This window comes from Acipenser ruthenus, chromosome 7 (genome assembly GCF_902713425.1).
Source record: "Acipenser ruthenus chromosome 7, fAciRut3.2 maternal haplotype, whole genome shotgun sequence".
Taxonomy (NCBI): Eukaryota; Metazoa; Chordata; class Actinopteri; order Acipenseriformes; family Acipenseridae; genus Acipenser; species Acipenser ruthenus.
The window spans coordinates 14,680,098-14,699,686 of record NC_081195.1 but is presented as its reverse complement, the minus strand read 5'-3'; the positions used below and the strand labels follow the sequence as shown (position 1 = coordinate 14,699,686).

General features: G+C 37.8%; 1 protein-coding gene and 1 pseudogene across 1 annotated transcript; both read left to right on the top strand.

The window, feature by feature from the left end:
* Positions 1-604: 604 nt before the first annotated feature.
* Positions 605-10,429, top strand: LOC117414959 (interferon-induced protein with tetratricopeptide repeats 5-like). Its single transcript, XM_034024826.3, has 2 exons — positions 605-744; positions 8,649-10,429. The coding sequence occupies exons 1-2, from the start codon at positions 740-742 to the stop codon at positions 10,081-10,083; spliced, it is 1,440 nt and encodes a 479-aa protein (XP_033880717.2). The 5' UTR covers positions 605-739; the 3' UTR covers positions 10,084-10,429.
* Positions 10,430-15,041: 4,612 nt separating this feature from the next.
* LOC117414784 (interferon-induced protein with tetratricopeptide repeats 5-like) lies at positions 15,042-19,338 on the top strand (annotated as a pseudogene).
* Positions 19,339-19,589: the final 251 nt, after the last annotated feature.

Here is a 19,589-nt window from a genome sequence, read left to right as displayed (position 1 = left end):
AGATTTCCTACCTGAAAACCTTGCAAGCTTTATATTCATATAAAAGCAAAACAATGAGATAGTCACATTAACAATATGCCTAGTCACATGGTATAAAGCCTCATGCACCTAAGTCATACACAAAGCTGTAGACAGATTCATAGCGGAAGTTTGGTTCCAATCTGAACCAAGATGACCATGATCACGCAACAAACTATATAGAATATCGTGTATAACGACACCACAAGAGGTCGCTCAAAACTTGAGTGGGGTGAAAACCAGTCTGTATGTTACACAGCACCCTATACCTGTACTCTGTTTGTAAAGAATAATCAAACAGAATAGCTAATGTTATACTATTTTATACTCATACCAAATTATTCAGAACATATTAAACACACATAGATATTCATGCTGAGTGAAGCTTTGGGATATTTTTGATAATGGGTTGCAATGCAGAATCATACTGTTACAGTTGTTGAGACCTGATAAGAATCTCCTTTTTTTCAGTGTTGTTTTGTTGATGGAGAACGATAGGTTGTTTTAACAGAACATGTCAGACAATCAGCAGACTGCAGACGAATGAGACGCCAGAAAGGGGAATCAGAAACTGCACCGTAGTACAGTGATCAGTTTCAGTTTCGTTTCTGTGAAAGTCGCAGGTCGTTTCTGCTGTTGTAGGCTGTTCTTCACACTACGCAGTCAGTATTATTAGAACATTTATATCTTTAAGATTGCGGCGATCGTTCTCTCCAACACAATGAGGTAAACTTTTTTTTTTTTTTTTTTTTTTTTTTTAATTAATATCGATATCTTATATATACTTACGATTGCTATAACAGAGCAAAGCAGCAAGAAAGCCTATTTGATCTTAAACTATTGACACCAGTGTGTCAGTATTATGTATAGATGCAATAAAAAGGGTATCCAAAATGTACGAGTTTAAACTAGATTGGTTAGATAACTGAAAATGTAAAATACGGGGATGGGAAGTAAACTTGAACTTTTATTAAACAATTGTGTTGTGTAAATATATAATTGTTATACATTAGTGAACTAAAACGTGATATTCATCGCTTTTATCTGATGACATATTTTTATATAAGAGATAGATAGATAGATAGATAGATAGATAGATAGATAGATAGATAGATAGACACACACACGCACACACATATTATATAGTAATTATTTACACAGCTAAATATAGGCCAACACCCATCATTGGCACATTAAAAGAAATTAAACAGTTATTACAAATAAAAGTACAAGCTATTTAAAAAGTGGTTTCCATAAGAGTAAATGGATTCAGACTTTCCAATATTTTAGAATGGATTTCTGTTCTACACGGTAGGAGGCATTGAAGTTGTTTTCACATAGTTAGTTTCTTGCTTGTACAAAACTCAACTGCAAGAATCCCAGGTTACTTCCTGTAACTGTCATTAGCAATGATGACGCTGCATTAGAAGAACTGACAAGTCTGGCAGTGTGCAGACAGCATCCGGGAGAGGTGGGGCATGTTCATGAGTCTGAGCAGGGGTTTGGGTGGCTGCTGTTGCCAATGATGTAATGTTTATGCTCTGTAATAATAATAATAATAATAATAATAATAATAATAATAATAATAATAATAATTGCCCAAGTTGCTTTATAGTGTTTGTAATGCTCTCAGCTGTCTCAACACTATCCAATGTCACGTGCGTACTTGGCTTGTAACGATAATAATCAAATTATTTATCGATTGGGACCCCACGATAACAAATTGATAATATTTTAAAGAAATAGAATATTCCATGAAATTAAAAACGTGTCTTGTATACATTAACTTACTGTCAAGAACGTAATCTGTGTTGTTGCTTCTAAAAATTACTGAGAATAGGGATGGGGTAAAAGCCGGAACAAGACGGAATGATGAGAATATAGGGGTTAGAGAACATCAGCTTGCTCCTGGGTTCCCATGCGCTTCTTCTTGGTCCATGCATCACTAATAGAGAGAGAATTCGTCCATATTACTAGATGCACATATTTTAAGAATCATAATATAAGAAAAATGTGTGTCTACTTTTAAGATGTTGACTGTGTAACCACATATAAATTGTTGTTTGTTCACTTTAACAAGCTAGTGGTGTTGATGAGACTGATTTTAGAGTGCAAAAGCAGCAGTAGTAATGTGTGATATTAAGATTGCAATGTAAAACGAGTGAGATGTAGGTCGGATTGTTAAACTATCTCATTTTTAACGTGGTATCTGTTGGGCATGATGAGATTGGGGTTTCATTAGCCTTTAATGTAAGATACAACCCCTGCGGGTACGAATGAGGCGGAGCATGGCAGATTTTTTTTTTACAACACATCTCAAGCCAATGTTTATTAAATTAATAAGAACTCCGAGCAAATAAAAGACTGACGTTATTTGTAAACCCCGGAGGCCACTACGAAGCACAATAATAACCCCCCCCCCCGATAACCCCACAATCACAATCCACACCCATGCTCACAATATCCAGCCATTCAGTAATTGCTCCCTCCTTCACCGAACAACCAACAACAGCCCCAAACACACCCCTGACCAAAACACCTCCTCCTCCCTCCTCCTGTTACATTAGTAAATGTGCTCCCTCTGTGCACAGAATATTATAGGCTACAGTGTAATTATTGGACGAATTGTCATGCACTCGGCTGACGACGTAAGAGCGAGAGTCGAGAGTTAAAAAGGTGAATTAGCTAGGTATTCGATGAAGCTTGGGTAAGGTGGCCCAGTGGTTAAAGACAAAGGCTTCATACCAGGTGGTTCTCTGTTCAAATCCCAACTCCAGGGCGACTTACACTTGTTACAAGATATCACATTTTTTACATACAATTAACCCTTTATACAGTTTTTTATTTTCACTGGAGGTAAAGTTCCTTGCTCAATCTAGGTAAAGTTCCTTGCTCAAGGGTACATGTGCAGTGTCCCCCCACCTGGGATTGAACCCACACCCCTCCGGTCAAGAGTCCAGAGCCCTAACCACTACTCCACACTGCTGCCCACTCCAGACATACTAGCAATTTTAGAATGGGCTGCAACTATATCAGAGGATGAATGACTAAATCCACAGCAGAAGAGGACCAGCTCCCCATATTCTTGATCAGGCTGTGATTGATTCTGGACTTCGCGGCGGAGGTGGCTGTGCCTATATGGAATGAATGGGGGTGTAGAGCTGAGGAGGGAGGCCTGCTTGGAGTGATGATAGAGCGAGAGGAATCAATGGACAGAGTCCAAGGGGACGGGGGTTCCTGCTGGGGAGATACCTTGCTGCTGAAAAGAAAAGGGGGTAGGGGAAGATAGGGGGCTCGATACTTGATGGCTGAATGAACTGAACACTCCAAAATTGATCCGTCTTGGAGGTACGGAGCCGAATGATAAAGTAATTTTCATGTTGTCATTTGATGTTGTACTTTATACACATGTGCTGCTTTTTCCTTGTTCAATTTAGTTTTGTTCTTAGCTAACAGTTGCAACTTGACAGATTTAGAATGTGGAATTCCTTCCAAAAGGCACCACAGCACTGGTCATAGTTTGTTACATGACCAACAAGGGCATCCAAGAAGGCACCCACTCAACATGGCAAGATGCTTAGATTGTTCTGATTAACTGCTGGTTCTAACTCCATTAAGGTCTGTTTCTCTGCAGTATACAGGAGCTCCTGTCATTATCAAAGTTTGTCAGACCTACTATTTTGCCAATTGTGACTGAAACTGTTGAAAAATAGGGAGGTGCAGACTTTATGTATTGCAGAACACATCATGCCAATAACAGGTCACAGGGCGGAAGCAGGCGGGACCAGCTGATGTAACTTAGATACTTAAAGTAGAGGCAGGGGGAGTGCGGGGGGGCAGTTCCATATTTAAACAGTAAACTAAAGCAATTTTTGCAAGCTTCAATAGTGAGCAGATCTGAAGAGGGAGCTGAGATTTGCTGTAGTACAGAGTGATTAACAGAGAGGGTGGGATCTGCTGAACAGGCAGAGATCTAAGGAAGTAAACGATTGAATGATATCAGTAGTGTGTAGTGGCCTGCTGGAGAGCAGAGATTTGCTGAATATTGGTCTTTGAGAGTTAAGGCGTTTTTAGATGGTGCCGGAGATGGGGCTGCCTTTGGGCAGAGATGAAGAATGTATAGATCTGAGGCCGCTGCAGAACCTGAGAGGATGAAGAATGCATTGCTCCGAGGCTGCTGCAAAACCTATTGATTGATCAGGAGCAGTCTATGAGTGTATTGCCCACTGCGGGATAGCAGGACGCTTTGACTGAAACGTTGAGAATCGTAGGACATGGTTTCCGTATCTGACTGGCAGCTCACATTGAATGAAATGGTGACTTTGATAGTTGTATAAAGTGCCTTGATGAAGTTGGTGGGTTCGGAGGAACAGAGACAGATGAGGAAGTGCGAATCCGAGAACAGGAGGAGGTTGCAGGAATAGCCTGATGCAAGGAAGCTAGAGGTTGTGATTGAATTGAAACTATTGGCTTCAGTGAAGCAGGGTAGAAAATAATTGGTTATTACGATTAAAATCATTGTCTATGCTTAATATTTTTAGTTTTGAATAAATATTTCTAGACATGTTTTAGAGCAGTTAATGATGTATATAAATAAGTTAATGTAGGTCTGCAAGAGGAGCCTGCAGTATTTAGATGTCACAATTCGGCGAGTTGAACTCGTTCTCATGTTGCAAAAGCACAGCAGCAGGAGCCATAATATTGCAGTACTGAGGCACAGGTTCACATTGCCTGATGAAGCTGCCTGGTCACCATGGCAACTTACCACTCTACGTAGACACTCGATGAGGGCTGGGAACCATGGTCTGTGAGGCGCCGGTGGAAGAGTTGCAATACAGCAGCGTGGTTGGAGTATGTTATGAGATCCGTCAAAGTCACCAGCCGCCACTGGTTGAATAGAGTTTGTAATGGGCTGGATAGGTCTTTAAAACGTTGAACGTACCTGATGGAGATCCAGGACAGGATCTTCTGATGGAACAGTAAATTGTGCTGACTCTGTGGGAGCGGGGGAGGGGCGTCTGATTGCAGGCGAGGAGTAAAGAGAGATTCAGCAGACAAAGCTTTGTGGTAGATTTAAACAGAGCTAATGCAAGGCAATCACTAACGAGGGAATGTCGATGTCTTGTCGGCGGAGCTTTGAAAGTTTAGCAGAGGGCCAGTCTTTCTAATAAAGACGCAGAGAAAGTTGAGTAATGGAGCTGCGCTTTGAACGCCGCTGTTGCTGGACTGGAGACTGAATGGAGCAGGAATGATTAACGCTGGAGCTCATGCGGCCAAATAGAGAAGCCAAATGGTAAGAATAATCACCGAAGCAGGTAGGAAAATAATTGATAATATCTTGGCAGCGTTGTGCAGAGAAGTGACCTGCAGTGAAAGGAGCGAGGCAAAGAAGTTTAGATATAAGCAAAGACATTTAAGCTGGAGCACGAATGTCGGTGTCTGAGCTTTTGCTACAACGAAAACACTAGACAGCGGGAGTTCAGGTGATCAGGGCTTAAATAGGGAATTAAGCCACGTTTACACCCGAGAATACACGGGGTGTAAGAGACTAATTAGAGATCCCAACTACACGCCCCCCCCCCTGAACTGTGCTATGCTATATTTAAAATAATGCTGTCAGGCGTTTGGAAGTTTTGGAAAGGTAAAATGCACTGTTTGTGGAGTTTTAATGAGCTTCTGTGGCAATACCACCAACCTGGGGGATCATTTAGTAAGACAGCACCCGACAAAATTCGACAGCGGGAACACAAGTAAAAAAAAACAAAAGGAAGCAACACCTTCAGTGACAGCTTATTTTGGAAAGAAAGTTGATCCAAAAAGCATCATAGCAAAAGAAATAACAGGCCTGCTAGTGGATGTTGTCACACAAGATATCAGACCTGTTAGTATAGTAGAGGGAAAAATCTGATTGCGAATCTTGAAATCTCCAAATTCATTACTCTGGATCACGAACATGCAAAGCAAAAGCTTAGACAGGATTTAAGTCAAGAGTGTAATTCAGTGTCCATCACTACCGATGTATGGACAAGCATGGCACAAGAAGTATTTTTAACTATCATCTGCCATTACTTTAAGCAAAACTGGGAACTCGAGTCAAAAATATTAGTGACACGAAAATTACACAAGAGACACACAGCTGTGAATTTAGCAGACGCGATCAATCAGATAAACACAGTCTGAAGTGGCTACAAAAGTAATAGCTTGTGTTCATGACAACGCGGCCAACGTGTGCAGAGCAATGTCTTTGCTTTCTGCAAGCGAGCGTGATGTGTTACTTTTTGGCAAGTGTGAGCTGTGCAGCGCACAATATAAATCTCTGCATTCAGAAAAGCTTGGAGGATGTATGACAAGTCCATACGTTAGTGGCAGCAGCAAGGAGACTGGTTGCACATTTTAAAAAGAGTGAGATGGCAACAAGCACTTTAAATAGGAAACAAACAGAAATGCTGAACACAGAAAAAGCACCACTCAAGTTAATACAGGACATACAAACAAGGTGGAACACGGTTTATTATATGTTTGAACGCCTTCTAGAATTAAAATGGCCAGTTATTGCTGTTTTGTCAAAACCAGACTTGACCAAAAAGTCTGACGCAGCTACTTTAGATCTCACGACTGAGCAGTGGAAGCTAATGGCTGAGATACTACCTCTACTACAGCCATTCGAACTGGCTACAGTACTTGTGAGTGCAGAGAAAAACATTACGGCTAGTTCTTTGTACCCAGTTGCAACAAGAATAAAACACAGATTGACTGAAGTTCCTGATGAAGGAGAGACACCGTCTTCTTCAAATTCAACTGATTTGCTAATTCCAGTTACACGGAGTTTGAGAAGATACGCTAGTGTGTTATTTATATCAGCGATTTTGTTTACATCAGCTGAATGACCCAAGTAATGAGGTTATGCCACTGCTTTCTGTGTCATTTCTTGACCCCTGATTTCGCCATCTGGATTCCCTATCCGAACAGGCCAAAGCCTGTGTGTCTGAAGCACTGTCTTCCAAACTAGTGAGGCTGGTGGAGGCCAGAGAATGCTGCAACCCCTACTGGGAAAGCGTGCCTGTACATCAGCAAAGATCCCCTGATTTGGTGGGAAAATAACCAGACACGCTTTCCCAACCTAGCAGCCTTGGCAAAGAGCAGGCCAAGTATCCCTGCAACATCGGTACCGAGTGAGCGTGTGTTCAGCAAAGCAGGGATGCTTGTGAATAAACTCTGTTCTTCTTTGAAACCAGAGAATGTGGATGCCATAATATTTCTCAATAAAAACAGAAAATAAGGTTTGGAGAGAGCACAGACTTTGTTACGTTGGACTTGTAAATGGTTAAATTCTTGTGTTTCCAGTTGAAGTTTTTTTCTCTAATCCAATTGCTGTCAAAACATCTTAAGGTGAGACAGTAATATTTGTAATGTTTTATTAACTTTTTGTGGGGAACCTCGCCGACAGTGTGACTAGACATAAATAATTAGAAATGTGTAGTTTTAAGTTCAACTGGAGAAACTTTTACTTTTCGTGATTAGATGAAAATATATTTACTTATTATTTATACATTTCTTTTGCGTTGTGAAAAAACGGTGTATTGATGCATCGGGTCTTTATGAAAATGATGCATCGATAGTAAAAAAATAAAACACTGTCATCCCATCCCAATTATTTCCATGTATATAGGGCATAATGTTAATGTAGTTTTCAAACTTATTTTTTTCTCCTTTGGACAGTGGGGTTGATAGATATATTTTTTCTTTTTAATTTACTGTTATGTTTACACTGGAAATTTGTCAGATTTTACACAAAACAATGCAAAGGCTAGTGACAGCATAAATAAGAACATTGGAGAGTGCTATATTTAAATGCCAATGTATTTATCAAATGTGCTTCAAAACATTGGGATTTGTTTGAATGAATTTTTTAAACCATGCTCTATAAAAAGTGGAATATTGTTCCTTTAAACTGCGACTGTTTTTTTAAGCATTTTAACTCGATAATGATCGATAATCATCGTTAGAATTTGCACGATAATCAATGTCAATGTCAGGGTTCAATTTTCACCACTAGTGCATACCTATGTATGTTCTGTTTCAACATGTTGAACTTCTTACATGTTAGTGGCTGGTGTTGCCCTAAGTGATTAAGAGTAAATATCAGATGGTGAATGGGCAGTGTTTACCTGCACAAGTATGAACAGGTAATTGTTAAGTGTTGTCCTGTTACATTACATGGTTATACTGTACATGAAAAGAGTATAGGAGTGATAGAAAAAGGGAAAGAAAATAGAAAGAGTAAAGATATGGGAACGTTCAATGGAGTGAAAGGTGAAATATAGGGGAGGTGGATGTTAAAGGCGAAAACTTAAGAAGGAAATATCTTTTTTGTATACTACTTTTATTATATTTTTATCATATATGTCATTGGAAAATAGATTTTAGAAATTAAGTTTATTCAATCAGGTTTCTAAGCCATGCAGTTATCCAGCACACAGTCACAGTTAGGAACTACTCAACAGTATCCATAATGCTAGCTTATTAAAGTAGATTGTTCATTACACATATATACGGTGTACTAACTAGTGACAAATATTGGTTTCAACTGTATTGTCAAATCACATTTCTTTTCTTTTTCCCCCCCTCAGCACTCCACAGAGCACAGATTTAGAAGCAAGCCTGCAAGAACTTGAGTGTCACTTCACATGGGATTTCAAAAAAGATGAAATTAAAGATCTGGATAACATCGCTGAAAAGCTGCTGGATCGAGTAAAGTTCTGTCACAACAGATACCACTCCACCTATTTCAACATCCTTGCATTCCTCAGTCACTTAGAAGGACAGAACGAGACAGCCCTTGAATTTCTGAGTAAAGCCGAATGTGTTTTAAGGAATGAAAAACCTTTTCTGGAGAAGCACTTGCTGGTTACCTATGGCAACTATGCATGGGTTTACTATCACATTGGCAAGCTCTCAGAAGTGAACACCTATCTGGGCAAAGTGGAAGATATTTGCAGAAGTATTCCTCGGTCATCGCGTTATTCAGCCAACCTGCCAATAGTATATGGAGAGAAGGCCTGGACTCTTCTGAAACTTGGAGCTAGATATTATCCAAGTTCAAAAGAAAGTTTCCAAAAGGCCCTTCATGGAGATCCAGATAATCTGTCACTTAATAATGGATATGCAGTGGTTCTTTACCGACTTGAAGGGCTTAGGAGAAGAAAAGTGAAAACAGAGTGCAGTGACGCTGTGAAACAGATAAGAAAAGTTTTACGCTTAGAGCCCAACAACTCTGAGGCTATGGTTTTCTTGGCTCTAAAACTTCAATGGTACAGAAAGGAAGAGTCCAGAAAGTTAGTGGAAAACGCCCTTAGAGTATCTCCTGATGTGCCACAGGTCACACGCTACGTGGCAAAATATTTCAGGGCGGAAGGTGACATTGACAAGTCCTTAGAAATCCTTAAAAAGGCTGTAGAACTGGCCCCACAGTCCTCATTCTTGCACCACCAAATTGGGCTGTGTTACAAACAGGAGCTCGCCAAAATGAAAATAAATGAGCAGCAAGTTCCTTTGGATGAAAAAATGGCCAAGATGGCAGAGTGCATCCACCACTTTAAGAAATCTGTAGAACTGAAGCCTTCCAATTTACATGCTAAAGTCAATTTAGCAGAAGCCTATGGAGAAAACAGGCAAATGGAAGAAGCTGAAAAGATTTTCACTGATGTACTAGAAGATCCATTTCTTGGTATTTCTGACAGGCAGTATGTGCTTGCCAACTATGCCTTGTTTCTGTTGTTTAAGAAGAAGAACGAATCCAGTGCTATTTGCCACTTCAAAGCTGCTTACGAAATACAGTTGCGAACGTCATCCAGGGTTCAGGCTGGGAAAAATCTAAATAAAATTGCAAATCAGCGACTCAAGACCAACACAGAAGACAGCGAGGCCTATGAAATAATTTCTTTTGTTTATATGCAAGATGGACTAAAGAAGAAAGCTATGGAGTACTCTTTGAAGGCGAAGCAGTTTTCATCATTTAATGCTGAGGACCTAAGTGCTCTCTGTGATGAAAAGCTGAACATTTAATACAAAACTAATTAGAAAAATGGCTAGTGGAAGATATATGGTCATGGTTAAATAAGAGAAAGTCACGATTATTTTGTAAAAATACGATTTTTTTCTGCACTGAATGGATTGCAATTGCAATTTATAACAAGGTAAAACTTACTAGAGACTTGATGAAGGCAATAGCCAAACATATCTGCTTGACTTTTAGGTTTTTTTAAAGGCACAAAATGTAGAGATGAGAAAACGGAAAACTAATCTCATGTTAGATAATTATATCAATATCACTTACTATTCTGTTTCTTATGATTTTTACTACTCTGTTTGCAGACAACACTGTTTAAATAAACATTTATAATGTTTGCAACCATAATATGCATTTGATTTTCTTATTTCCTATCTACTATTATTATCTTTAGCAGGGATAGTATAGTGAAAGTTTTTGATAACCTCATTCCCTGATTGTGAACATTTTCCAAAGGTAGGGCTGAAAAGCAGTATTCCAGTTTAAAAATGGTTTAAAGTCTGACAATATGGACCAAATATTGTGTTGTTTTCAAATGAGATTTAACCAGGGCTCTGGAATTGTATGTCGTGCAATGCATGTGCAATGCATGTGCAAAGCAACGCTTTACAGTGATGTATTTCATCTGTTAAAGTAGATAGTATGTCAGACCAAGATCATAAATGCAGACCCAGCATGTAAGACACATGATATACTGTACATTACTGACAATATTTTATAGCCGTGTAGGCTATGTGTATATAAACATATTTTTCATAAGACTAATATTACTATATTTTGAATAGGCTTTGTGAAAGGATAGCATCAGGGTCCAGGCTGGTTAATGGCAGGAATTAGACCCAGAGACAGAAAGCTGCAGTTTTACAGCACTACTGCATACTTTATTAAACAAAAACACAAAACACAGGAACAAAGAAAATGGCACAAGGGCCAAACCAAAAGGGTTTAAAAAAAGAACACACTTGTAGGCTTGGCATTAGCCTTCACTACTAAGTTGCTAAACAATCCAAAAATCACAACATAAACTCAACCACAATTTCCTCCAACAAACAAACACCTTTTTCTTTACATTTCCACACACACCTGTAGAAGAGTTTTTGGTGTCTTGAAAGCTAGTGATTGTATATCACAGTTAATTAAAAGTAAATTTAATTATTAAGTTATTTATATACCTTTTGCAGCTATAAAATGTCAGCAAGGCATGCTTTATCTCAGCAGTCACTCTCATATCTGGGTGTGATGCAAAAACCTTGACTCATTAATATAATTTTAGACCTGGGAGTGATGGAGGAACGATATTTCAATGTGAGGAAAAAAATCTGGCAGGGATACTTCCTGAACAGTAGTTCTGGTTTGAGAGAAGTTGAACAAGCTTTCCTAAATGAAAATGTGCTATACGATTTTACATATACTGTTTAAATGAACCATTTGATAGCCAACAGACCAGTAAATCATGCCTCTGGTTCTGGGATTGATTCTACACTACTGCCAGCACAGAACGTCAGCAACAGTGGTTCTGTCGGCAGCCAGGTAAGTTTTGTGCATTGGCTAGTATAGACTGCCAGTAAATAGACATGTTATTGATTGTCTATACTAGCCAACTAAGCAACCAGGGTATGACGGTGACAGTCTCAATCAGTATCCTGTTATTTATCAGTCATTTGACACAAGCCTAGATTTGTTGAATATGATTGGAATTTGACACAAACCTAGACGTGATCTTGCTGAATGCTAATAATATTGTAACACAGATTTAATCTACAGTACATTTCATTTATTGACATAAATGATAAGCTTTAACAGTAAACCCTTCACATTTTAGTAGCGGCAACATCACAATGCATTTTTAGGCTACTTTATAAAAGAATATACTGTATCTTGAATTGGTCATTCTGCTTCGCCATGAGATCCATTATCGGAATATGTGCTTTTTTCTTATTCAAGCCTGTTATTGGATTTACTTTTGGTATCTACTGATAGCTTTCTGTTTCTCAAAACCACAAAGTGGCTCTTTTAGCTCCTAAGCAACCCCTGACAAATAGCATGATCTTTTCATTCTACTGTTGCAAGCCATGTGCTATTATTTGCTTATTTGAGCTCTCTTTAAATGCACGTCAGCAGTAACAATTTAGTTTCAGCAGGTCCTGAAGAGAGAAAGTCTTGAATCAACTAATTATTTGGTCACTGACAACCAGTCTTCATTATGGGGTAAGTAGGATTCAATGTTCATATTACATTTATTTTGATAGAAAAAAGTATAACGTTATACTGGAAAATTGCAAAAGTAATACCGATCCACAAAAAGGGAGACAAAACCGAACCAGGTAACTACAGACCAATAAGCCTGACTTCTATTATATGTAAACTTATGGAAACTATAAGATCTAAAATGGAAAATTACCTACTGTATATGGTAACAATATCCTGGGATACAGTCAGCATGGTTTTAGGAAAGTGAGATGGTGTCTAACTAACCTGCTTGACTTTTTTGAGGATGCAACATTGACAATGGATAATTGCAAAGCATACAACATGTTTTTTTTTGATTTCCAGAAAGCTTTTGACAAAGTCCCGCATAAAAGATTAATTCTCAAACTGAACGCAGTAGGGACTCAAGGAAATGCATGCACATGGATTAGGGAGTGGTTAACATGTAGAAAACAGAAAGTACTGATTAGAGGAGAAACCGCAAAATGGAGCGAGGTCACCAGTGGTGTACCACAGGGATCAGTATTAGGTCCTCTGCTATTCCTAATCTACATTAATGATTTAGATTCTGGTATAGTAAGCAAACTTGTTAAATTTGCAGACGACACAAAAATAGGAGGAGTGGCAAACACTGTTGCAGCAGCAAAGGTCATGCAAAATGATCTAGACAGCATTCAGAACTGGGCAGACACATGGCAAATGACATTGAATAGAGAAAAGTGTAAAGTATTGCATGCAGGCAATAAAAATGTGCATTATAAATATCATATGGGAGATACTGAAATTGAATAAGGGAACTATGAAAAAGACCTAGGAGTCAGAAATGTCTCAGAAATGTCTTCATCTAGACAATGTGGGGAAGCTATAAAAAAGGCCAACAAGATGCTCGGATATATTGTGAGAAGTGTTGAATTTAAATCAAGGGAAGTAATGTTAAAACTTTACAATGCATTAGAGACCTCACCTAGAATATTGTGTTCAGTTCTGGTCACCTCATTACAAAAAGGATATTGCTGCTCTAGAAAGAGTGCAAAGAAGAGCAACCAGAATTATCCCGGGTTTAAAAGGCATGTTGTATGCAGACAGGCTAAAAGAATTGAATCTATTCAGTCTTGAACAAAGAAGACTACGCGGCGATCTGATTCAAACATTCAAAATCCTAAAAGGTATAGACAATGTTGACCCAGGGGACTTTTTTGACTTGAAAAAAGAAACAAGGACCAGGGGTCACAAATGAAGATTAGATAAAGGGGCATTCAGAACAGAAAATAGGAGGCACTTTTTTACACAGAGAATTGTGAGGGTCTGAAACCAACTCCCCAGTAATGTTGTTGAAGCTGACACCCTGGGATCCTTCAAGAAGCTGCTTGATGAGATTCTGGGATCAATAAGCTACTAACAACCAAACGAGCAAGATGGGTTGAATGGCCTCCTCTCGTTTGTAAACTGTCTTATGTTCTTATGTTCTTATATGAATACAGCGATGGCCAAAAATGTTGCATCATCCTATGGAATTAACTCATTTTGCTTCATAAAGTCGAATAAAGCCTGCTGAATAAGGTTACGTTAACATATTGTATTACATACCACTTTGCAGTTTTCCATATACTTCATGAAAAAAACTGACAGAAATTGAAAAATGTAACATTTCAAAATCTAACATGAAATACTGTACTACTATTATGGCTTCCGGTAGACATCATTTTGTACTTTCTTCGATGTTAAATAAAAGATCTAAATGGTGTTCATATAGGTTTTTTTTTAATCCTAAAATTCTAGGTGATGCTAAACTTTTGGCCATAGCTCTGTGTTTCAAATGTGGGGTTTTGTAGTGATTGATTATTTTCTGGGAAGCATGGTTTTCTGTGTCAATTTGCAGTTTTAGGTTTCCATACTTTTGGTTTTCAAAAACGTATAATACATTAATATTTCTTCTTAATATATTTGTTTGCTTGTTTTGTAACTTTTGGAAAATTGGAAATTCCAGGAGAGGGCTATATATTCGAGCAGAGTTCTGGGCTGATTGTTACATAGTATTATATTAATAAGCGTCCATTTTAATTTGAACCAGATACCTCTGATATGGAAGCTATTGGATACCAGGATACATGCATAAGGCATTTGGATGGCCCGGGTCTAAAGGGCTCCAGATCCTAACAGACCCTGTGGGAAACCCACTGGTCTTGAATCTAATCTGAAAATTTCACTGAACAGCCTCACTTATTTTTAATCAAACAAACTCAGATAGCTTTTAAATGTAGATTCTCCTAGCTCAGGCTTCAGAAAAAAAAAAAACAATACTGTTAAATAAACTATGTTACAGTATAACCATTGTTTTGCAACAATGAGCCCTATTCATAAAGCCTTATTGTGAGTTATTAAAAAAAAAAAGAATGAAATAGTTTGGTATTCTATGAACATGTTCTGGGCCATTGGTAAAGAAACAAACATGTCTAGAACAGTTTAATTCAAACATGATTTATTTAAATAATCAAAACAGACATTAAATAACACACAAGTTAAATCTTTGTGAACTGGGTCTAATACACTGAAACAATATTTTATTGCTAAGTTTCTTTTTAGTATTACTTGCCTTGTGATTGAGTGTTAGAATGTAAGAATGGTGGAAGCTCAGGCTAACTGTGAACCTTTACTTTTAGGTCAGTTTGAACACGCTGTACTAGAATAACACTAGTGTCCAATTTCACAAAACTAACAATATTAATGTATTGCTTTCAGTTCAAGCATGGACAACTCGTTGAAAACAAAGCTCCTTCAGCTAGAATGTCACTTTACGTGGGATTTCAAAAAAGAAGACACAAGCATTGCTGATTTGGAAGAGAGACTGCATGAAGAAATCCAGTTTTCCCTGAGAAAATATAAGGGCAGCTCATACAGTCACTTGGCTTATGTGAAACACCTGCAAGGTTTAAACAAAGAAGCACTGACATTTCTGGAACAAGCAGAAGAAATTACAAGGAAGGACCACAGAGATTAATTTGAGAATCTGGTCATTGTTACATATGGCAACTTTGCCTGGGTATACTATCACATGGGTGAGATCACCAAAGCTGTGAACTACCTGGAGAAGCTGGAAGACATTTGCAAGAAGTTCAGCAACACAGCCTCCCGCTACAGTGTCCTCCTTCCTGCTGTGAATGGGGAAAAAGGATTGTCCTTTTTAAAGGTTTGTGAAAAGTATTATGATAGAGCAAAGGAATGCATTGAAAAGGCTCTAGCAGAAGAACCTGCTGAGAAGGAGTGGAACATCGGGTATGCCTTTGCACTGTACCGCCTTGAAAGGATAGAACAAGAAGATACCACTGTGAAACCCTCGGCTGCACTGAAACAGTTAAGATGTGCACAGAAGCTTGATCCAGAGAACCCCATTATCGTAGTACTTTTGGGATTAAAACTTCAGGAATGTAAACAGCACGAGAAAGCTCTGGAGTTAGTTGAACAAGCTCTGAAGATGTCATTCGATATGTGGCGACATTTTATAGAAAGCAGAAGTCTTTTGACAAATCTTTGGAACTTTTAACAGAAGCACTGAAAAAGTCACCCAGTTCAAGGTTTCTGAACTACCAAATAGCCCTCTGTTACAAATCAAAAGTATCCGTTTTGAAAAGACAAGGTGATCATTATCAGAACACCACAAACATCTGGCAACTCTCCAGGCAATGCATTTTTCACTTAAAAGTGGCACAGTCGAATCCCTCATTTGTTTACCCTCAGTTAGATTTGGCAGAAATGTATGCAGAATACGAAAACATTCAAAAGGCAGAACAACTATTTCAGATTTTATTTAGTTTGACTACTATCAGCCCAGAAGAGAGGCAGACACTTCATCAACGTTATGGATTTTTCCAATTTCAATATAACAAATCAGAGTCGGGTGCTATAAAACACAACAAAGAAGGATTCAAAATACAACATCCCTCTTTGGAACGCGAGAAGTGTTATGATAAACTGGAAGAAATTTCCAGGAGATGTATGGCACGGAATCCCAATGATGGAGAAGCCTTTGGAATTCTGGGGTTTATTCATCAAATGAAAGATAACAAACTCCAAGCAATAGAGTTCTATGAGAAGGCTTTGCTGTGTGACCATGGCAACGAGGAATATCTGAGCGCGCTCTGTGACCTGCACCTTTCATTAAATGAAAACGACTGATACTTCTAACAATAACAGCAGCAGAGAAAACTATGAATAACATTTCCAGTAGTACAGTATGCATGTTTGGCTATTTGACCTTATCCACAGTATGGGACAGCGGTGTTTTCTTGTTATGTTGACAGGCTGGCTGCAGGGAGGAACTCAGACCAGAGAGAGAAACACACAGACAGACGGTGATGATGAGAGAAACTGAGTGCGATGTTTGCACTCAGCGTTTAATAACAAATAAAAAGGTTTAACAAACAGAACACAGGACACGGCACTTCACGCCAAAATAAAGAGACAAACAAAACGGACTATACAGTAAACAGACGGACAGACACACAAACAAACACGGTGAGTTTTAAATAAACAAGTATCGTCCTGGTCCTACCAGCACGTAATAGCAATTGATATTTAAACTAACTTTTATTTCTCCTTCTCTCTCACCCATTCTCCACTCTCGAACACCCAACCCCGAGTGAAAGAAATGTGCATCTATATATACTGTTGTGCTGGGATTCAATTACTAATTAATTATTCACTTGAATCCCAGCACGTGAATTAATTCTGTGCAACCCCGGGCTCACATACTACACTTTAAATGCACGTGCAGTGATGTGCAATCCCGTGCCTAAATACAAATATACAATTTAAATCACACGTGAAACACAGACCCGTTTATATCCCGTGTACCAATCTCTATACACCAACATTAACACACGCAACATACACCATATAACACACACATGCACACAGGGGCGGGGCACATTGCCACATATGTATATTAATCCATGGCCCTAAATGTTGTTTATTTGTTTGCTTTTCACATGATTGTGAGATTATTTTCTACTGTGCTAATATTATAGAATGTTTGTATATTTGTGTTAATTTATTTGTGTCTGTTTTTGTTAGTTCTTCACTAATGTATCACATAGTATTTGTATAGCATACTACCATAATATCCTTCAACCTGTGAATTAAAAATACAGGTACTGAAATTATTCTTTGTTTAGTAGTTAATTTAATGAAAATGGATTGTGACTATTGTTGTAGCAGTAAAGGGAAGCTGAATTACATGTACTGTACATTTGAACTATATTGTACTGATACTGTAAAATCTGATTTTCTTAAATGAATTGTATCTGAATAAATTGCAATAAAACACTGACATTACAGCGAATGCATCTAACATGCTATACATGAAGTTATCCCCCATAACCCTCATAAACATTAGTTAGGAATGAGAGGAGGCCATTTGGCCCCTCAATTCTTGCCTAGTTTGTAATTGCTGATGCATCCCAGAATATTGTCCAGTTGTCTCTCAAAGGTAGAACAAATAATCTCTCACCCACATATCATTCATTGTATTCGTTTTCAAAGTCCAATTTGTGTTTTTCATCAATTCCTTGAAACTTATTTTAAAAAAATGTCAACAGATCTTTCACAGGATATGAAACATATTATTAAAGGTGTTGACAAATATTAACAAGGGATAACCTTTTGTGACAATATAGCTTTCATTAGATGTTGCTTGTCATCTGTTATAAAAAAAGTATAATGTTTCTTATAATGTCCTAATTTAGATATGTTATATTGCATTTTTATTTAAACTGTTGTAATGCCGTATTGATTTAAGCACCAGTACACCTTTATAGATCTATTATTAGTGGATTCTAAAACTTTTTTTTCTCTTTTGTAAAAATAGATTTAGCTTATTCGGCTTGTTTGGCATGTTCTCAAAAAGGAATTTATTAATTTTGGAATTGTTGGTATACAAGAAAGGTGCATAGTTGTTTTTAATTTTGTCAAAATAAAGCAAAACTAGTCCCTACATTCTTCTGCAGGTAGTGTGGTAGTGCGGACACCTTTTTTTTTTTTGTAACTTTGCTTCAGTACTGAAAAACATCCACAATATTTAAACAACATTGATTTATACTGTATTAATTTATAATGATTTTTTTTTAAATGTACAGTACATAAATACGGTATATAGTACATACTATCATTATAAATTCATAACAATTAAAAACCAAAGTGGTGAGATTTAAATAAAATCTCACACAAGAATTACAGTATTTTCAGAAAGGCAATTCCGATTTCAAAAAACTAAACAGTTTTCACAAATCATATTGGGATTCTGTTATTGGATTATAAATCTTGTATAAGGATTTGTCAACATCTCAGTACACTTTATCTTGTTAACAGACGCCACCCAGTGCATAGAACATCCAGCTAATCCAGATCATTTTTTTTTGTATTTTCATTTTTGTGATATATAATAAGTCAATACATTGCAGTTTGAGCAGCCAGACCCTCTCGCCCAAACTGCACAAGATGACATTTTATACTGTACAATGAGAGGTACTCGACACACACTGTATTAACTTACATTAACAGTCCCAAGTCATGTTGTATTATCAATAAAGTATTCTGACTTAGTTTTCCAAAAGATAGCACTTTTCAGAAAACCTGAACTCATGTAGTTAACAGCTTGATACATTTTAATTATTTACAGTTCAAGGCCAGAAAGAGATGGAAGCCAAACTGCTTCAACTAGAGTGACACTTTACATGGGATTTGAAAAAAAGAAGACATTTACATTGATGATCTGGAAGAGAGATTAGATGAATATCTAACTTTTTCTCAAACGAAGTATAAAGGAAACATATACAACCACTTAGCTTACAGTATGTTAATCACATGCAAGGTGACAATGAGAAAGCACTGACAAATCTAGAATAACCCCCTGGCTACTCGATATGTAGCCATGTTTCAGAAAATATGGGTCTGTAGATAAATCACTGGAACTGTTAAAAGGGCTTCTGAAAGTGGTACCAGATTCAAGATTTCTCCACCATCAGATTGGCCTCTGTTACAAAGGGACAATTATTCAGAACCAATTAGAAACAGGTTTTAATCAGAACAGCACAGAGAGCGAGAGATTTGCCGGACTGAGCATTTACCACTTCATTTGTTATAGTTCATATGGAGCTTGTGAAAATGTATTCACAGCACCAAAGCATTGAAATGGCAGGAGAAATATTCCAGAAATTATTTACAATGCAAAACGCATGGGTATATGAGAGGCAGAGCCTACACCTAGCTTATGGGGATTTCCAACCTTTTCTCAAACATA